Genomic DNA, 21423 nt, shown 5'->3' with positions numbered 1-21423 from the left:
ATTTCTTACAGTGGTGTTCAGTAGTGAACTACATGTAATTAAACTACAAGTTTGGCTACATTTTTAAATAGCTTGGTGGTGGTTCAACTACATTGCACCATTTTTATTACCATTTTTGTTTGATTGAAGTGGCTCTCTGGAACTTTTTACAGGAATTTACATATATCATCACGTTTATATTAGTCATACAGTATGTGAACTGACTGTAACGTGACGAGAAAAATGAGACCTTCCCTGTCTGTTGATTTGACAGTTTGTTTAAGTTGTTTAATGCTGCTGGACTGTGGATTTCTTTGTGAAAGACTCAGGGTCAGTTTTTCCGCGACAGTCCAAAGGATGTGACTGTATGCACGTACAGTCTCGTCTGATTCAGGGACACATCGGGTAGACCTTGAGAACACACACATTGCATTTTGGTGAGAAACACTGAATGTAAACATAACTTTCGTTTGTTTGCAGTAAAACACCAGAGGGACCTTTTAACCACCAGACCACAATGATTAATGTGATAATGTGACAAAGGAAGCTTGCACACTGCTTCTTTCTGAGTCTCTTCTTGACACACATCTTGTTCAACATCACAGACATTACCAAGAGAGTTTAACTTGAGGCTTAAAATAATAGTATTGATTTTGACTTGACTGTATGTATCCATACTATTATTATTTTTGGAAAAATGTTGAAATCTATCTATCTGAAACCTGATTATTGTGGACTAAACACACTGGCACGAAGTGCTCAGCTCAATTAACACTGACAGTTCAGCTGTGACATGACTATTACTGAAAAGTAATGTAATGTCTAAACACCGGAGAATTTAAAATAATAATAAATTAATTACAGTTGGTGACAATATGACAGCATTGTTTTCGCTGCATGGCAAAAACAAGACACTGCACACACTTTGGGGTCAACGTGACATTTTCATCTTGTAAATCCTCTGTGGTTTAGTAGTGTGATTAATAGAAGTTGTCTTACAGCCCTGGCCGCTTTTGTTTTTAAGGATGGGCATCCCAGCTGAGATGATATGCTATCGAGTCCCTCTAAGAAGAGGAATTTGAATATGCATGATGCAGTTCCTCTAATAAAGCGCAGCACCAGTCCCTTAAGGAATGAATAATTAATGCTAGGATGAATTATGCATTTAATTGACCAGGAGTTGTCTGGCATAAACCAATTAGGTGCCATTGTTATTGCAATCTCTGGTTACCTTTGTGGTAAACAACTTGGACAGCTCTGTCTAACAGTGGACAGGCTATAGTGAAAAAAAAAAAAAACAGTCTGCAAAGAGAGATATGGCTACAGTGCATGGAAATTAGAAAAAAAAAAAAAACCTGGACTTTGGTTTAGCCTGTCTTTCAGGCAGAAAAAGGAGTAAACATTTGGAAAATAAAACTACAAGAATCATCTCAGTAAAGAATAAAGGAGTGGTGAGGGGTGAAAGATATGAGGTGTAGAAAAGGCATCTAAAATTATATGTAATACACATAAAGATCTGTGAAAATAAATGGATGCACTTCTTTGTCTCTCTCCACAGAGTTTTATACCCCTGTTTCACAGATATACGTTCTAGACTCTACAGGAGAAGATGGGCAAGGAGGCTGGGGGACGGTGATGTTGAGGTGTATCCATAATGACACCTCGTTAAATTGGCTTGCCACACTATTCAACCTGACTGACTATGCTTTGTTGGTCCATATGGTTCTCTACCAATAGCTCTCATCAACATCCACGGAAAAAAGGACTGAATTGTAATTAGATAAAAAGACCTTTGTGCTGTTTGAATGTATAAACCCAGGCTTATCCAGGGTTTAGCCAACTTGGATCATGACAGGATGTCCCTTACTTTGTTTTGATTATTAGGTTTGAAAAAAAAAAAAGTTGTAATGATAATTATTGTCTCAAATGACATCAGTGCATTGAAGAGTTTTCATATCAGCACATATCAGGAAAATTATACAACGATGCCATTATATCTGTTATGTATATCGACCAGTTTATCAGACTCTAATATCAAGGCTTATCCCTGCAAATCCTTCTGCTCCCAAATAGTCAAAATGATCTATTATGTACTGCGACTCAGTAAAAACAGAGCCCATTAAGGACTGCTGTATAAATAAATAAAAATCCAAAAGCAAAGAATTGCACATGTGAAAGTATGGCCTCTGATTCTGATAAAAACTGGTTGGTTTAGAAACTTTTGGACCCAAACGCTAAATTAGCATTAGCTAGCTCCAAACAAAAGGAAGAAAACAACAACAACTAGCAAACGATAACACGGGCGGTGTATAGGTTTCCTGATGCTTCACCTCTCATGTGGGAGAATTGGTTTCCATATCAGATGCTATCTCCAGTTACGTCTCTGGAGGCTTGACACAGCCGCCTGTGACACATTTACTTTTGACACCGAGCGCCATTATTGTTTAACCCGCTAACCTACTGTTTGCCAGCTAACATTAATTATGCCGGGTCTTACAAGGAGAAACGACCCGCCTCCGACTAAAACCATAATTGTCTACAGGAATGGAGACGCTTTCTTTGCCGGGAAGAAAATAGTTGTGAATCCACGACAGGTGACAACCTTTGATCATTTTTTGGCCTCCTTGACCAAAGGGATTGAGGCTCCGTTTGGCGCCGTCAGGAAGCTGTACACTCACAGGGAGGGCCACAGGCTTCAGCGCTTGGACGACTTGAAGCACGGCGGTGTGTATGTTGCGGCTGGAAATGAGCAGTTCAAGAAGCTGGAGTAGGTACCACGCTGTACGGTATGTCTGGATGTGTGCATTGCGACTAGATAATGAAAGGGAGGTCAGGTCACTTTAAAGGTGAATTCTGAGTCCCATTCCCAACCTGCTGATGGGTTAGCGGCCGCCTATCCTACAATCCCATAGCCCCAGTTTTTGACGAGAAGCAAATGACAGTTTAAAAAAAAACAACTTTCTTTTCTTACAAATAGCATTTTTAAGCAAAGTTGAGCTCCACCCTTAGCCTAAAAGAAAATAATTTTGGCCTGTACTCTTAAGCTACCTTAAATATATAAAGTTAAGCTAAGGATTCTTGGTCATGTTTCCTTCTTTTGTTGAGCATGTTTGTGAGCATTTGACTGGATTGCTATCCCATCCTTAAATATGGATCAGTTCCATTAGCCTGGCTTGACTGCTTAAGGGTTTGAACAACCTTTATTTATATACACAGCATCTTAAATGCAATCCAAATTGTTGTTTAATGTGCTCTCTTGTGGAGCGCTGTACTTAAAGTCTAGTTTGCTTAAGCACTTTTCATGTAGACCTCAAGCTGTAAAACTATTATACAGTCGGGATTATCAGGTGTAAAGATGCCTTCCGTCTATCTTTATTGTCTTTCAGTAACTGTATAGGTTTCACACCTTGCACCTGAAGGTAATTTACATGATTTTTTAATGCCTTCCAGCTACTGTGAGATAACACAGAAGAAGCCGCAGAATAAGAAAAAAGAACAGGTAAGACCACTGATGGATTGTTACAACTATTAATGATTAACTTAACCTATATTTTAGGTGCTAGATTACTATTTGTGTGATGATACTGTATGATACAGAGAGTGTTCTTATCTTTAGTGGGAGGTTGCATGTTACTTAAGCCTGTGACAGTGTTAGGCATTCACAGCGCTCTGAATGACAACAATCAGAAGCGAACAGTGTTAATAATGATGTCCTGTGATCACACATAACATCAGCTCCACGTCCATTTTCAGATCCAACCTGTTGTTCACAGTAAAATAATAGTTTCTGCACGCTGGAGGAGAGCTATTGATGAGTCCTGCACAATAAAGTAAGTGCTGATTTCAGGCTGACAACAGATGTATCCTGAATGTAAAAAAAAGGAACATTTACTTTGTTGTGTTATGTGGTAAAGAAATACTGTTTTATTTACGTTTCTGGTCCAAAAATCGAATGACTCGAATCTCTTTCTTGTCTCATTTCTTTTGTTGTGTCTTGCAGTGTCTTTACCAACGGAGAGATCTTGGTACCGCCGGCTCGAATCCGGATCCCAAAGTACACTCTTCGAAGCTGGGAGAAAGTTTTAACCATGGTGACAGATAAGGTGCATCTTCCCACTGGTGCTGTGTACAGGTAATGTCAGACATCAGTTCATTTTAAAATCTCATTCTGTAGTTGAGAATAAATCATGTACAAGTGAGGGCAGAGACACAAGAATGGAGTCTGAGTCACGATAAGTTATCTTTGACTGGATTGTTTTGACAGTTTTAGCAAAAGCTCTGTTGTCGTCAGACGATAGCAGATTGGTTCCAGGATTCCACTTCGACCAATGAGGGAGTTTTATGCAACACCCTCGGTCAAAATTTGATGGATAGTGACTTTTTACCCTTACCCCTCTGACCTCTGAGGGCCAAGACCCAGCCAGCAGCCGATCAGAAAGAATGGGTAGAGTTAAGATGACTGAATTAGAAAGAGTTTGCCAGCCTAATAAATAGGAAAAGTCTGAAAAGAACTAAGAACGAAGAAATATGGCCAAGAGAACCGCTGACTGGCACTGCCCATGACGAGCGATCGAGAAACACCGAAGAAAAACACCTCAGGAGGAACAGACTTTAGACGATTGTGGCACTATGTCTTCAACAACAGAGCGCTTGAAGTTTGTTTCGGGGGAAACTCTGGGACCCCTTTCTCCAAAAGTAACGCTAAAAATAAAATAATAATATCAACGTTGTATGAGGCGCCAAAGATGTTTTCACCACCGTACTGTCTGTTCTTCACAAATGTTCAGAGATTGTTGCTACTTGTGAAAGAATAAAGACTGCTTTGCTTGACTGAATATTTATTTATTTATGTATTGGGCAAAATGTGAGGACTCCTACCAACACATCCCCTTGTGTGACCATTGGTGTGGGTGACTCAAATTCAACATCAATGTCATCATCATCCTCTTCTTCTTCATGTGGTTTTCCTCAAAGATCACTCTAAAGGGATGTTGGAATATAGTCTTGCATATACAGTAACTCTCTCCATTGCGTTCAAACGGTTACAACCAAAGCCCGCTCGAACATGATTGGTCAATATTACTCGGACTCCAAACAGAAAGCAGGACATTTCCTGAAAGCTAAACATCTTGTGCCTAAAATGTACCCATTCATATGCAGACATCTGTTTATCGAGATTAGGTTGTGATGTGCCCACAGTGGTTAATTCACAACTCGCTTGTCAGACAAACACTGCTTTGATGAATTTCCAGCAATTAGCCAAACATTAAATATTACCACTCAAACAATCTTTCAGACATATTTTGTCTCTTCAGCAGGCAAAACACTGATATTTATCAACAACAACAACAAAAAAAAGATTGCTTCAATTTTTCATAGTTCTTTATTTGTGTTCTAAGGCTTCACACACTAGAGGGACGTCCTGTCTGTGGTCCCACTCAGCTGGAGAACAACCAGCACTACGTTGCTGTGGGTGCAGGAAAGTTTAAAGCTCTCCCATATGAGCACTGCATCCCCTTCAGGGATTTAATCAGGGAAAAGAACATGCTGGAAAGGTATGACACTCACAAGTTTTTTTTTTTAATCCATGTATTAAAAATAAACACTGGATCTTCATTTTGTTTTGAGAGAAAAACATGTTAAGAAATGTTGTTTTCCCCCTTTTTGTCCCTGCAGCCGAGACATCCTGCCTGCCATCCGAAAGACAAGACGAGCGAAGGATGTGGTAAGTGGTGCCGCTTCAGAGTTGGGGCGCCGTCGGTCTGCCATCTGGTCGCTGACTTTTCCTGCAACACGCCTAAATTCCCCCCAGTTTACTGCTGCAACACCTTGGTTGCATCGCAGTTGAAAAGCGTGTCTTTGCACACACAGCATTTCAATTAACATTTCCCACGTGCGGGACTTGTTGTGGGGGTGCAATTCGTTATGAAACGGCGCTATCATCAATCACTGTCTGCGGGAGGCATTGAGTTACCTTTGCTTTCCACTTTGATGGGTAATCCCCACAGAGACGGGCTGGGCCCACTTGATCAAGCGCAGTGAGCCTCATAGACAGATCATATGCACTGGGGGGACTTCAGCGACTGAAAACAAGAAAGAAGAAAAAAAGAAATCTCTTATTCCAACCAGAACCGGGACAATTTGTATTGTGATTAAGTAGACAGCGATGTGCTTTGAATCCATATGAGGATTGCGCTGCTGAGGGGCCCGACATGAACACCAAATCATGCCGGTGACGATGAGAACATGCCCAGTCAGCAGGGTGAGGTGGAGATGGGCGGGTGGGGGTTGGGGTGGGGGGGGCGTGGGCCCCCTGTGAGAGATGTGTCTGACACCTGATTTTTCTAACCATGAAAGATGACAACGCTCTGGCAGATGCCAATTTTTTTTCAGATGGAGAAAAATGCCTCACCTCCAACTGTATCAGCGGGTGACTATCTGAAATACAACGATTCTTTATCCGTAATATATTCAAAACAGTCCCAATGCTGGGACTTATTTGTAAGGTTTCTCCATCCAAAACCACCCAAGCATAAAGCAATATATGAACAACGCTGTTATCAAACGTTGCTTAATTGAGGCTCATTCCTCAGGTAGGAAAAATCTGAATCAACGCTGCGAAGACAGGCAGCAGCCTTTGCCATTTCACACAGTGCCATGAGGTGGAGACAGAGACGGAGCTATGGCTGTGTTTTGCATCCACCGGCTCCTTGTAGTATTAGTCATTCAGTGGACATGATGCTGCTGCATTTTACTCCCCTTGCCTCTATGTCTGATCCTCATGAATTTGTAAACATGATTTGACCAGTTAATAAGAACCTTTCAGAGGGGAAAAGATGCACGTGAGCGAAATTGCCCCCTCAGTCTTGATCCGTTGAGCTGTTTAGCTTACTGATTACACATACATTTATAGGGTCATGTCCGTCATTAATTTCAGTTTGACCTCACAAAACAACGGCGGTCTGCATTGAAATGCCCGTAAAAAAAAGATCCCTTTAAACGTGCCCACTCAGGGTGTGTAAAATGTAACCTTGCTCCGGCTACATGGCTGCACGGGGGGGGAGTGGTGTCTGTCTTGTCCTGTCTGCGCCAGGCGTTGGAGCATTTCCCCGCCTCCTGAACGGGACATCTGGCCTGGAGCAACCGCTGGAGTCTCAACTGACGGCTCTGCAGAACGCAATATTGAAGCTCTCCAGCACACCGTGTTCCCATCGGGGGCGCAGGCGTATGTGCTGAGTTAGGTGTTCGCAGACATGATGAGGGAGAAACTTCTGAGGTAGACACGGCATAAAGGGAAGATTAATAGAGGGGAGAGAATTGCAAAGAGACAGAGGGAAAAAAAAAAGAAAGGAAGAGAATGATGATGTGCATCAAAGCAAAGCACTCTCACATTATAGTGATAATAACGAGCGGTGCAATTGTGCCTCACATGGACTCCACACAAACGGCCCAGAAAGGCTGACTAAAGCTTTTAATAGCTGCTCCCCCTGACATCAGCGATGACTCGCTGCTGCTCCTCATTTCTCTGCTGTTCTCTGGATGATCTCATTGGTGAGGGGAAGCGGCAATGCCCCGTGGAAAAAACTATACCCCCTCGCTGCTGCCAGCATGTCTGCTCACCGAGGACCCGGCCCTGGGAGTGGCTCCTGCTGATACCACAGCCAGTATGACTGGAGGCTGGTCGGCCCAATCGGTTGGGAACCCTGTTCTCCCCCCCCGGCTATCGTATCGCCGTGTCCTCTTGTTGACTCCTGTTCTCTGCCACTTGAGAGGGCCACAGATTAGTTGCCGTTTGGTCCCCCTGAGCCCCCTTCACACTAACTCTTTCTCTCTCTCTCTCTTGGTTTCTCTCTCTCTCTCTCTCTCCGGGGCCTCCTGACGCACACAGTTGTCTGCTCCCACAGGACACGGTACTGTAGATATGCGGCGCGGAGCGAGAGGCGAGATGACCTCAGCTTTTCCACTGCCTGTATTTCCAGGCGCACTGTACTCTCCTGGCTCCGAGGCGCCCCTCGTCCTCTGCGTTCCCCTCCCCGAGTGGGGGAGCCCCGATTTAACTCTGTTGATTTAAATAAGATCTATTTGCATCCCACCACCAGGCTGGTAAACACGCGAAAAAACAAGCTGTTCAATTTTTGATCGCCCAGATGTATTTTGACGCTGAACCCTATCCCGAAGTTGTTACACATCAGTCACAAGACGAATCGGGGGGTTACGAAAGGCAGAATTAGCGGCGCACCGTTGTGACAGTGCCACACTTGCTCCTCCGTCTTTGATCTTGCGTGGTTGTGTGGACACCACGGCGCTGGAGTGTGAACTCTGTTTCAACTCCCCTTCGCCGAACGTAGCAGGCAAACTTCGCTCCCCTTTTCTAGCTGCTTTATTTCTCTCCCTCGGCCCACCAACGGCTGCAGAGAAATTCAAAAGAATACCAACAAGACTTTGCCTCGGCATTAAAGAAAGCAAACAAGTGAAAGAAAACAACGCCGCCGTTCCCCGGAGTCCATGTTAGTGAGTCTTGCAAACACCACTGCCAGAAGTGTATTCTGGTGGAAGCCTGAGATCACTACACTATCCCCGGAGCCAGCCCAGGGATCCAGCCAGGCAGCCGCAGTAAAGAGCGCTGTAGCTGAAAAAGAAACATTAAGTCGGCTCTCCTCGGCTCTCTGTGTCTCTCATTCTCTGCGAGGGAGACGTACCTCACCTCGCTACCTACAGAGCGGATGAGGAGCCCGCGAGGAGAAAATTGCCTTTTGTGGAAGCATTAATTCAGATGTGTACCCTGCTGTCTGAACATCACTCTGAACTCTCCCCACCGCTCCCTCTCTTCTTCTCTCTCCTCTCCTCTTCTCTCTCTCTCTTGCTCCTCCACTCTCTCCCACCGTGCAACAGAGTCCCAAGAAGCCTCTTTTTTTTTTCTCCCTCCCCTCCCCTCTCCATCAATAACCTTCTGCTGTCTACTGCTGAAGAATAAGTTATTCCCTGCAACTCCCTCCCTTTCCCTTTAAGCTTGTTTGGATTTTCATTGTTTGATCTGGCTTGATAAATAAGACAAATGCAGTTAGAAATTCATGGCTGCCCCGTTTCATCAATAAATGATTAGTTTGCCACGCTCCCCGGTGATTGATAGGTTGTGCACGGGATGTATTGGAACCAGATGAATTCAATACAGTAGGAGTCGCGGGGGAGCCACAAAGCATATCAGCTCATGAAAAATTGAGGTCAACGGGAAAATGTAAAGAAGAAAAAGAAAAAGAAAAAAAAACGTTGAAAAAAGACGAGAATCAAGTTGTGCCCCGATGTGTTTTGTCTTTTTTTTTCTTGTCTTCTCCCTTTTTACAAAACAACGGCAAAAAAGTCGATGATGAATCACAGAGAAATCTGAGGAAATATGCCTTAATCTGCGCCCCCGTCCTCCCTTCTCTTTGGTCTCTTCATGTAGTTTGCTCGTACGGGCTTTGGAGAGGACCTTGAGCACACAGCCAGGGGCCAGATGAAGAAACACACAGCCAAGCTGGAGAGAACCAAACAACAGAGGCAGGTGTCCAGAAACCCAGTTCTCTTCTCGACGGGGGGTAAGCAGAGCAATTCTGCGGGAATATCTCTCTCCCTGTCTCTCTCTCTCCAGCCCTCCCGTCCTCAAAGTGTTTCTTCCCCCCCCCCCCTCTCCATTCTCACTGCGAGGCTATGAACGAACCTGTTGGCTTCTGAATACAAATCTGTATGGATACGCACGCGCTCATGTACAGTATGTGTGGACATGTGTGGGGCTACGTTTGGGCTCAGGGCCGCGAATGAAAACGATCTTACCTTTTGATGAATATCTGTCGATTATTCTCTCAATTTGTGGAGCAGTTGCTTGATTCATAAAATGTCAGATAATGGTAAAAACATCACAGTCACTGGTTCCCAACGCCTGGAAATGACGTCCACAAATGTCTCGTTTTTGTCCACAACCCGATGATATTCAGTCCGTCTGTCATAGGGTTTTTAAGAAGTTGGAATCAGAAAAAACTTGACTTTTTTATGTAATTACCAAAACATTGTGGGACACTCGGGCACACAGTATGACATGTGCATTGTACACTGTAACTGTGTATGTATGTGAAGGAGCTCTGGCCAAGACATATCACGATTTACTTAATCTCAGACGTGATGAGCAATCTAAATTGTGACCTTTTTTCTCATGGCTATGCAGATTATAGCCAGACTTGAAGTAGCTCTAATTTCTCAAATTTGCACCATCAAAGATTGTTCCTTCCTTTGTGGCATCAGCTCCCGCCAGGACTTCAGCTGTAACCCGAGGAATGGCCATGTGGAGTATTTTGCGTAGTCATTGAGGCTATTTGACGTTCGTGAACAGAAGTAAGAGAACAGTAAATACCACCGTCTCGCCAGAGCATGAGACTGTTGGCGCCTTCAAGATCGTAAGCAATGTTAAAATTGCCAGATGGCCCAACCACAGTCAGAGCTACAGTAGGTGTAGAGATAAACTAACATTTAGTTTGCAGGTGAAGGAGCTCTCTCCGGATTCCCAGGCCTGCTCTTTTTAAGTCCAAACAGAACTCGGCTCCCTGCTCTTTGAAAGAAGCACCAGCCCATTCTGTGAATATTAAACAGAACAAGACTTCAAACACCGTCGAGGGGTTCTTAAATCATAGATGTGTTCAATCAGGCCATTTAGCTGAATATGTATCCAGAAAGCCTTGTTAACTGTGTGTGTGGCGGGGGAAAACAAATGCTCCGTTTTTCTCCTGATGTGGCAATTAAAAATGGTAATAAGTTGTTAATCACAAAAGACGCTGACAAAAGATTGTAAAAGTGACAAAACAGTTTAAAGCATCGGGTCTGAATGCTGACGCTCCGTCTATCACACAGCGGATGTTTGTCCGCTACCCCTGTCCACTCATTCAATAGCCGCGCCGTGCCCAGTAATCCACAACCTGTCAGACACATCGTCACATGATACACTAAAAAGGTGGATGATCTGATTTTTAGATCCTGGTAAGAGTTAAAGGCATTTCAAGTCTCAAGTTGTTAAGGCAAATGGAGATTGTGATATTTAATGTTCTACTTAATATTAATATTCTACTTCACTTTACTTTATAAACTAGCATATTCACACATAAACTAACCAATATAGTGATGAAGCCAACAAGATGGCTCTGCTGATTGGATAAATTCCTTCTCATGACTCTTCCTTGGGTGATGTAGTGTGACTTCTAGAAAGAGATCCAAAAGCAACGCTTGACTGAAAAACTCAGTCTACCTGTCTTGTAGCTGCATAACTGCCTCTTTCAGCTGAACCGGTTAACCACATACATTCTTCTGTACATTGTCCCTTTGTTTTATCACTAATTAATCTACCATGCTTTGTTATTTATTATTTAAATGAAAGTACTTGAGGCTACTGAAGTAGATTCAAGCTCAATAGTGTGTCTTTAATTATTCACATTCCTCCCCGTGTCTGATCCGTCGCAGCCACAGACCGAAAGGAGTTTGTTTACGAGCGAAAAAAAGAAAAAAGAAAAAAAAAGAATGTGACACTCTCCGTATAAGCTATTCCCCACATGCATCAAGAGCAACCTGTCACTGTCAGGGGCTAACCCTGGACTCAGAGTTCACGCAGGCTGGCCATATTTGTGGCAGGGCAGCTGTGGCCCCTTTCGTCCGCGGGACCGCTCTAAATAAATAAATGGCTTGACAGCAACATTGATCTCTGGCGAAGTTGAACAGGGAAAAGCAAAGGGAGAGGACAGGAGGGCAGTGAGGGATGGAGAGGTCTAGAGAGAGAGAGAGAGAGAGAGAGAGAGAGAGAGGAGGGAGAGAATGAGTGTGCACAAGAATGAGACGGCGACTGCCAGCAGAAGAGGTAATTGTGATTAATCACTTTTTTTGTTTTTTTTCTCAGAGGGCAGTGTGTTCAACGCGCAAAACAGCAGAAGCGAGCTGGCTGGAGCGGCGGAGGTGCAGGAGGACCGCAGGCTCAAGGTGGACCTGCCGATTGATCAGGTGAAGCACGACCCCGCCGTGTGGCGCTGCGGCTGTGAACCGCTCGGTCCTGTTTATCTAACAGGAAGAAGAAGAAGAATTGATTTCAGTCCAGGAACACTGTTAGCAACACCACCATAGGTAAACACAGGCCACCTGGACAGGCGCTGACTTCATTTATCTTAAAAATATGAAACTCCTCTTGTAGTTTTAGAGCTTTCTGTCAATAAAAACAAGCAGAAACACGAAAGCGGAAGAACATCATGACAAGCTGTTTACATATGATTGAAGGTCGCTAGTTGTAGAAAGTGACATTTATATGTCTTTTTGATTACAGCGTAGGTTTACGTGCCTTATAATCACCACGAGAGTCTCCAAACACTCAGCAACAGAGACAAAACTAACGGTTGCCCTCGTTCAAAATGTGTGACTTTAAACAAACTCTCAGGACTTCTGTGTGGTTGTGATGTCACAACTATACAGTCACCACCCCTCGACCAACCCCCAGTCCAGTCATGGTTACAAAAACACCAGAGAAGGAGATATGCAAGCAAGATGGGCATGATGTGCTCAGGCCTGTTATAGCTGACCAATCAAAGCCAGATAGTTTTTTTCCAGAGGGTGGCCTTACAGAGACAGGCACCAAAACCGACGGTTCAGACGGGTGGGTGAATAGAGGTGCTGCAACAATGGACCGTATGAGAAAAAGATGTGTTTATATAAAGTTAAAACATGTGAACATTTTCTCTTAGACACCCAAAATAAAACAATTAACCTGAAAATGAGCATAATGTGGGACCTTTAAAATAAATGCTTTGCCACTATAACATCCTCAACCCATTTTTACCGCAGTAATCGTTACCCTTCTGCGTGTTGTTCAGCTTCAGAAAGAGAAGAGAATGTACTTTTAGTGCAGTGCAACATCATCTTCTGCTCATGAATGCTGTGTAGAGCAAGCTACATAAATATATAAATATTTAGCAAAATCAATACGGCAGTACAGTACGGTGTAAGCCAAGGGGGATCTTGTTTTCTCCCTCCCCGCAGGTTGAGGCCAAGATAGTTGACGAGGATGAGAGTTGCTGTGCGAGTCCCTGCAAGGCCTCCCTCCATGATTCAGACGGCTCGAGTCGGCAGAGGTCTTTGTCTTCAGGTTCCAGGAAGGATGCAAGTACCCCTTATTATGTGTTCCCGCGCAGTAACTATTTCATGTTTAGTTCATTTTTGGTTTATTATTATGGCCAATTTTTTAATTTGCTCACGGATTAGGTCACATGAAAATAGTCTAACCAGCAATTATGGTAATCACCATTTTCATAATTGCAAGAGCATCACGCAGACCTGCTTGCAGCAACTGTACTTGTATCTAATGTGTGTGTAACCTGTTTTTTTTTTTTTGCCCTGTCTCCATGGTTCTCTCTGTGTATGGTGTTCTGTGTATTTACCGATGCAGCCTTTCATTAGGGCAGGGGAGAGAGCCAGTGAAAGGTTTGGGGCACAGTGCTGGTAGAGGATTACAGACACCTGAGCCCCATTTACAACTCTGTACAGCTTAGCTATAACCACAGATACTTTATGTATCACAGCACCGAGGTTACAAAACACATACGTGTGTGTATTTGTGATTGGAGTGGAGCTCGTAACAGTACGTGGTTGCATTGGATGCCTGTCCTTTACTCCGGCTGTTGTGTGCGCTCGCGGTGATGAAGTGGGGCTGAGATGTGTCTACAGATGTTTCTGCATGGATCTGTGGTTCCTAGAAATTACAGTCATTTAAATACACTTATTTTTGCTCTAATAATCCTCGAGGGGCGGCGATATGAAGCAGTGTAACCGTGATGAATGCACACAATAGTTGGCTGATATTACTATTCCAAGCAATTTCATTCGGCTTTGAAAATGAGAAGATATTGAGCCTTATTTAAGCAATCAATAACCTTGAACATTTTGTTTTAATGAAAACTATAATTTCAGGCAGTGGCAACTACACCATAGGGGAATGTTTTGGTGGGGTGATGATTTTGCTGGCGTATGCACTTTTGCAATAAAGATATTCTTATCGGGATAATTATTGACTCCTGGGGGCCAGTTATGACCCTGGCTAAAGACCACATCAATAGCTTAATTCATTACTTATCGCTTTTAGTCATACAAGAATGTTGCTGATTCAGATTGGCTATGGATTGCAGGGGAAAGACCATTAGATAATGGAAAATAATAATAATAATAATACTATTCCCGAGTACAGACTCAGCGGCTTTATGCAATATCCATCCCGCCAAATAATTTTTTTGATTTGTCAGCTCGTGAAGACTGACACGAGGATATGGCAGGGGTTTTTTTCACGGCTGAAGACATCACGCCAGAACACATCTTAAGCAAGACATGACATGTCAAATCCGTTTTTTTACGCTGGAGCTGTCCAAATTGTACCTTACTGGCAATTTGCTTTGCGGCAATCTCGCTGTGTGTCCTCGTATCCAGCACTTTGGCATGTATTTAAAAGTTGCCGCGATCAGACTGAGATAATGATGCTGCAGGTGAAACTTCCCTTACTTAAAGTCAAATCATCGCTCACACAAAATCCCTCCTCTTCTCCCTCTGAGGCCCAAACAGGCTGTCGCTGTCTGGTTGTCGGCAACCTCATCATTTAAAGGGCTGTGAATAATAATGAGGGGATAACTGCGCCGCTATGACTCATACTTTGAGCGCCGTTCGGACAGATTTCCTCCCACTCCCGTGCTCACATTGTGCTCGTGAAAATACCCCGGCGCACTCGTCCATACGCGCACACGGAGTATATAGTAGATATTGATGACCAAATTCAATTACATGATTACATTTTCAGCCGAAAGCTTTAAATGATTTATTGCATCGAATTTAAATAGTGAATACATTTACAGACAAGCACATCGGTGAGGCTGTTGCGTGTGCCTGATATTGACCTGTGCGGTCCGGGCCAAATAAAGAATAACGAGATTCAGCATCTCTGCCAAGTGGAGATGTCCGCTGGGAGTGAAGGCAGGCTATCTCAGTGGAGGAGAGCGCGGGACGGCCGGCTGGAGCCCGATGCACATTTATCAAAGCTTTTCTTATAATCACTTGACTGACTTTTGTTGGGCTTTCTGAAGGTTGGGTTTTCCTTTAGAGTGCACTCTGTTAAGGAGTTGATTGATTTCATGAGGAGGGGTGGGGGTGGTGGGGGGGGGGCTCTGTCTATGTTGCAGATGTCATACACCGTTAGGAAATGCGGACAAGGGTAGATATGTACTCACTGGTGTGGTATTGTGTTTACAACTATCATTTGTTTTGATTTAACAATATCGGCTGATTTATCAACCAGTCGGCTAAGCATTTTTTCTTAATTAATATTGTTAGAAATGCCAATACGACCAGGGACGGTTGATCAATCGTCTTCCTCTTCGTAAGAATTTTGTGATAAAAGATCGAATCCTTATTGACCACCGCATTGATCCATCCCTTTCCTATTCCAATGCGAGTCCATTTCATTTGTCTTTCCAGTTGTTTTTTTTCCCCGTGCTCCTATTCCCCGAAGCTTAGGTTTAGCCATTCCAAAGGCCTTATTCTCCCCATGCAAGGTCAACTATAATCAACTCGAGACAATGTCACCGCCTTGCATTTCCAGCGAGCGCAGGCAGAGGAAGACGACTCCTCTGGGCTTTTAAGGACCTACTGCATTATACCATTCAATTACTGTTCATTAGACAGTGTACCACCATTAATCAGACGGAGATGTTCTGCTAGTCCTCAGCGGGGACAATGAACTGAGGAAATTCATTCCGGCTTCCTGTGCCGGGGCCGCTGTTTAGTGGTAAGCAGGGAGATGACAGTTCGGAATGCACCGAAGCTTTCAGTGTAAGAGGCATCCTAAACTGAACTGCTGCTCCACTCTTGGTATCTGTTTTCAAGTGAAGTTCTCTGCCTTGCCCCCCCCCGTCTTTGAATTTTAAGAAACATAGGCTTTGTCAGAGATTTACTGCATATGTGGGGGAGTATTACGAATCTGATATATCACTAAAAGGTGAGAAAGCTGACAGATTTACCGATTAGAGCTGCATATGCATTGGATATGACTAGATGATGATATGAGAAACTGATTTATGTTTTCCAGGAGGCTAAGGAGAGGGAGGTGGGTTCCAGGCTTTGCAGGATACGGTCACGGATGTCCCAGTTTTTCAAGGGTAGGTTCATCAAAGCATAAAGCCCCGGTAGTAGCTCACTGGCAGCGGCGGCAGCGGCGGCCCCCACGTTCCCCTCCACAGCACCTAATGCACCCATAAAGAGACCACTAATACACTCTGCATTACCAGTTCCTCCCTCACATTGCATGTCACCGGATCCGCAACCACCTCTGAACATCTGGGAGAGCTTTACGCCATGCTTTATGGAGACCATCTGGTTGAGTGGGTTTTTTTGCCTTCCCCAATCTCAGATGACTTATTCTAGTATTAAAGGCACCTGCACATCAAGGTGTGCCACGCTGAGAGCCTGGGATTATTCACCGCTCTTTATATTTCCCATGTCGTTTGCAATTTGGAACCACTCAGACAGAATGAGAGGGATATGTAGCTTGTTACTATGAAAATCTATTTTTTTTTCTTCCCCCCTCCATGATTTCTTATTCTAAGTAGAATTGCATGGTCTGACTTTTATTTGATTGATCTAGAGAAAAACACATCTGAAAAAAAAACCAAAAAAAAAAACCAAACCAAACAAAATAACTGCTATGCGCGTTTGATTGCGGGGTGGGGTGGGGTGGGGGGGGGGAAATAACATAGTGTTAAAACACAAACCAAAGCAATGATGTAAACCCGACATTCGCCTTTGTCGGGGGAATGTGCCTTTCAGCTGGGTCAGGCAATTTCATTCTAATTGCCTACAAAACACAGGCTTTGGTAGTGAGGCCCGTTCAGTGGCTCGCCAGCATCTTCAATTGTTCCTCGCGAAAAAATTCCAAAGGTGACTAAATGGGAACGGGGTGTGAATCCCTGCACATGGTTATCACTGTCTGCCCTTCAATCTGAGGCTCAACCTGCCAGTGTGACACCGGGAAAATCACTGCATCCTGTGCTAACAGCAGGCGCCCAACCTCGCTCACGTGTCCACAATTACACGTACACGCACACGCACATATGCACAGAGAGAATCTTAGCAGACAGCGCTTGTTTTTCTCCACCGCGTGTGCATGATTTGTACGTACATACACGCATTCTCTTTCAATTATCCTCATATTGGCAGTGCTTGAGGTCGAGGTGCAGCCTTGTACACTCTAGTACTCACTATGATTTCCCTGCAGAATATCAATGGACACTGCAGGGGGCATTTGAAATAAATCACAGCACATTATTGCTCGCAGACTCCAGACCCGGCACACTCACTTTTTTTTTTTTTTTTCTCCTGTCCCTATCACATTATATTGTTGTTGCTGTTCATGAATGGTTCTGCATCATTCATGCATCATATTCTCCCGGCTGTCACAGTGGATCTGCAGATGACACAGATGCAAAGCTTAACGGGAGTCTCAGAAGCCGTATAGCGGAGGCAAGCGGGATGTGAAAGGAAAATGCAAGTGATCTCTAACAGAATCAACCCAGCCTGCCACCTGCTTTGCATCAAAATGTCAATATCTGGGCCAGTTTTTATCCTTGAAAGGATCAGCTGAGGGAAAGAGGAGACCCTTTTTCTTTTTTTTCCTAAAAGCAAATCTACCATCAAAGCACTTGCTCTGCCTCCTTCATATACTTTATTCCATCTTGACTTCTATGTATAAAAGCAGGAGACACCACTGGGTTCAGTTTGGCTGAGATTCTCCTTCAAAAGTTATTGGCACCGTGCACAATGGCCTTGTAATTTATGAGAACTGTTAGGGCCTCTGACAGAAGTTGTAAAGCATCCTGACTGATTGGGTTGATATGAGATGTGTGCAGTCATGGCATATTGTCGCCTGTATGCGCGCGCGGCACGGAGAGAGTTGCATGGCTCGCTCTGTCACAGATAAATTACTCCACACAGTCAAATTAAGTTGCTGTAAATCACCCCCGCAGACCCGAGACTAGTCCTGAGTGACGACCTTTACGCCTATTTGACTTTAAGTCTTATTTATGTTAATCACATCTGTATTATACTGATAGTAAAATTGTGACGTATCCCAAAAGGTCATTGTTTTGCGGTGCGGCACGTGACGGGGACAGAAAAACACACCAGGTTTTGTTTACCACAAAGTGTGACAAGTCTTGTGAGGAAGGTTTGACTCTTGATTAATATGTTTTTATCTTGTCTTTTTTTTTTTTTTACAGAAAGACATAAACAATAGCATTCATTGCTTTGACCCGCATGACATTCATTTAAAAGGTATGTACCACACAAACAATACAATTAAATGTCTCATTGCTTCAACTCTCATATACATAAAACATAAAGTAGAGTGTAGCAAGCGCAGCATGCTTCGTCAACCATATGGGGATACAGCATGTTCCATGTTACTGTAACAAATTCAACCACTTGTGAGCATTACATATGCTTGGAGTGGATTTCAAATGTTCATGAAATCCCTCCACAAAGGGTTTTGTGATATTTACCACACTAAAGTTATCACGCGCGCTATTAATGTTAGTCCACTACAATGCATGTATGATACAGAATATACATTGGAGTTTTTGTTTTTATTCAGGAGAAGAGCAAGCGATATCCTCGGGGATGACTTCACACTGAGGGGAGAGCGAGAGCCTTTGTTCACTACGGCAAAGTCGGAGGCAAATGTATGCTTTTTCTTCTCCTTCATTGTACACATGTCATGAAAGGCCTTCGAAAAAAAGGGACGGCCGCTCCCAGCAGCCATAAGTTTCCACATTTACATGGCGGAGAACTAATAACTTCCAAAGACGGCGTGTCGAAAAATCAGCCATTGTGATGCGAGAGAGGCGCCTGCGTGTGATCTCCCCCTGCACTCGAGACGACAGGCCCTGTGAAGTGCACCACTGCCCAGTTACACATTAGCTTTGATTGCCAGTTTGTTCTGCGCATAGCCCGTAGCTTTGAACTGCGTCTGCAGATGAAAGCCAACCTTGTCCACAGTGTGGCCGCTGTAGACCGCTGCTGTTGCTTATTTGCTTCAGGCACCATCAAGGGCTTTGGGACTATTTTTTTTTCTTTTACTCCTATAGTTCTGTACCACGCTGTATTGAGCATTATGTATAATTTATTATACAATACATCCCTGACACAGCACCCCGTCTGGACTCCATTGTAATCTAATGCCTCTCCTTTTTCTTTCTGCATGTTGTGTTGAGTGCGGCCAATGTATGAGACCACTAAGGTATGTCTTTGTTGTGTCCAGCAGATATACTTTGATACTAGTGGTTCCCATGGTGAGGGCATCGCCACTCATTGCTTATCTCTTCCTTTCTCTCCCCCCTTCCCTCCCTCCCTCCCTCCCTCTCTCCTTCTCTTCCCTCTAAGAGTGGCAACCATAGAACGCAGTGTCAGACTGCTAAGGACCAGACGTCCTCGCTCTCCTCTGTCTCCAGCAGCCAGCTGCTCATGTATAAGATGAAACAGTGTTATAAACCAAATAAAAATGTCTTGCCTCTTGACAGCCCCACCGTGAATATATGGCCTCTTATTTCTGTGAATATATTGCATAATTATGTATGGTTATGAATATTACATGGAGCCTCACACTGAGTGCATGGTAAGATGCCTAATTGCGGAGTTTAATTATTAAGAAGCAAAGGTCCTGAGCGGGTTTTGTGAGAAGCACTTTTGATAAATTATTTTTTGCAGTTTTCTGATGAATTATTTTGGGGCCTTGTGTCTAATCAGCCCAGCGTAGTGGACGGCGTAACTGCTCTTGAGAGAGACTTATCTTCCCACGGAGAGGAATTACTATGCTGATTAAATCCAGTGAAATCAACTAATGACTTAATGATATTGGAGTGGATCAAAAGAATGAATCACTGCCTCTCATAGTGGTGGCTGCGGAAAAAAACACAAGGGCACAGTGATGGGTAGAATGAGGGCTGTTGCCGCTGACCCCCGGGGCGCAGCTTTAATATTTTCTGTGTGACATGAGGGAGCGAAAACCGAGGAGGACGGGGAGCGTGTGATGGTATGTGCTAAAGCAAACCAAAGCACCTCGTATTAAACACAGCGCAGAAGTGCTTTACTTTATACTTCGTATGAAGCACTTCAAGGAAAAAGTCCGGAGAGGCCGACTAAACAAGGAATAATAAACTAGATCTCCCTCAAGTACTGCCAGAGCCACTAGACACTGCTGCTTGTATAACTACAGTACCATTGCTCTCTCTTCCTCTCCAGCTTGTACCATAACTGAGGCGCCCACACAACAAAAAATAAAAAATAAAAAAAATCCCTCCATAGTTACGCATTCAGATCAAGTGCACTTAGTATGCAGAGAAGTTTAAGGCTTGACCTCGGATTTGTGTCGAGAAGAAATTTGCGGATGAATAAAACAGGCTCCTCTGGATGTTGCTTCGAATATAGAACCGGCGCACACGACGCATTCTTCCATAAAAGCTGATGGCAGTAATTCAGACAATACCGCTGACCCACTTAATCGCGGTTCTCTGTCACGCTGTCACAGAGGCACAAGTTAGGCCCACCACAACTGTGGGATCAAACGCGGGGTAATAGCCGGGCTCCTTTCCATTCCCCTCCTCCTGCAAAATGCATGTCGGTCTAGCACTCGTGAAATGCAGTCAAGCCGCTTTTTTCGCAAGCGCAAATACGTGAATAATTGATTGGTATTGACGTGAGGATCACCTTGGTGTATCCAGTAGTTGTTTGGTTTAGAAGTCTCCCGCGGAGGGAGGCAGGGGTCCGGCCATCTGTCAATAACACGTCAGTCGTCTCACACGGCGAGGCACTCTGACCAGCTCAGACGCTTCGGTAAGCAGCTCAGCGCTTGCTCTCGATGTGATGTTAAATCAGCTGCTCCGCTCAGGAAAAAAAAAACAAAAAAACAGGAGGCTCGTGGCTACGGTGCCGCAGGTCTGCTTCTCAAAGTTGTCTGGAAAATAAAGGGCCGCAATTCTGTCCTCTTGCTGTGATATAATTGCAGTCATTATAAATGATAGATTACAGCGCAGAGTGCAGTTTACTCTATGGAACTCAAAATAACAGCTGATGCATAATATATACATGCTGCAGCGCGCGTTCCCTTTTTGACCTTTACCCAGGTAAATGAAACACAAACACCTCTTCACAGCACACGTCGGGGAAAAAGATTTCCTTAGATCAGACGTACTCAGTAGCAAATTCAGCTGGGCCACGTCGTAAAACGAGGATATGAAGATGGGCCAGACATTTTCAGCAGCCTATTTAACTTCATTCCAGCATTTCACGCTCCAACACCGATGTTGTTCAAATCATATGCCACCTCAAGTGCTCCTCAGTTTGTTGCACTAGCTAACC

General features: G+C 44.0%; 1 protein-coding gene and 1 long non-coding RNA gene across 5 annotated transcripts; one reads left to right on the top strand and one right to left on the bottom strand.

Annotated features, from left to right (window-relative positions):
- Window positions 1-2311: 2311 nt before the first annotated feature.
- On the top strand, window positions 2312-19585 carry LOC119004726 (doublecortin domain-containing protein 2). 4 transcript variants are annotated; one of them, XR_005070282.1, is made up of 13 exons: window positions 2312-2746; window positions 3430-3478; window positions 3733-3809; window positions 3980-4111; window positions 5379-5534; window positions 5656-5704; window positions 9422-9554; window positions 11891-11991; window positions 13018-13137; window positions 16103-16172; window positions 18288-18342; window positions 18662-19306; window positions 19450-19577. XR_005070282.1 is itself a non-coding variant. In XM_037071904.1 (12 exons), the coding sequence occupies exons 1-11, from the start codon at window positions 2463-2465 to the stop codon at window positions 18302-18304; spliced, it is 1188 nt and encodes a 395-aa protein (XP_036927799.1). In that variant the 5' UTR covers window positions 2312-2462; the 3' UTR covers window positions 18305-18342; window positions 18662-19585. The 4 variants fall into 4 exon arrangements, 3 of the variants coding, with proteins under 3 accessions (XP_036927799.1, XP_036927800.1, XP_036927801.1); XM_037071904.1 differs by having other exon boundaries at window positions 18662-19585; XM_037071906.1 differs by having other exon boundaries at window positions 2641-2765; window positions 18662-19585.
- On the bottom strand, window positions 5622-20912 carry LOC119004730. Its single transcript, XR_005070285.1, has 3 exons — window positions 20773-20912; window positions 5954-6062; window positions 5622-5776 (listed from the first exon to the last, which is right to left on the bottom strand). It is a non-coding gene; the product is annotated as an uncharacterized LOC119004730 (long non-coding RNA).
- Window positions 20913-21423: the final 511 nt, after the last annotated feature.

This window comes from Acanthopagrus latus, chromosome 16, assembly GCF_904848185.1.
Source record: "Acanthopagrus latus isolate v.2019 chromosome 16, fAcaLat1.1, whole genome shotgun sequence".
NCBI classification, from domain to species: domain Eukaryota; kingdom Metazoa; phylum Chordata; class Actinopteri; order Spariformes; family Sparidae; genus Acanthopagrus; species Acanthopagrus latus.
The sequence above is the reverse complement of the archived record's forward strand: the minus strand, read 5'-3'. Positions and strand labels throughout refer to the sequence as shown.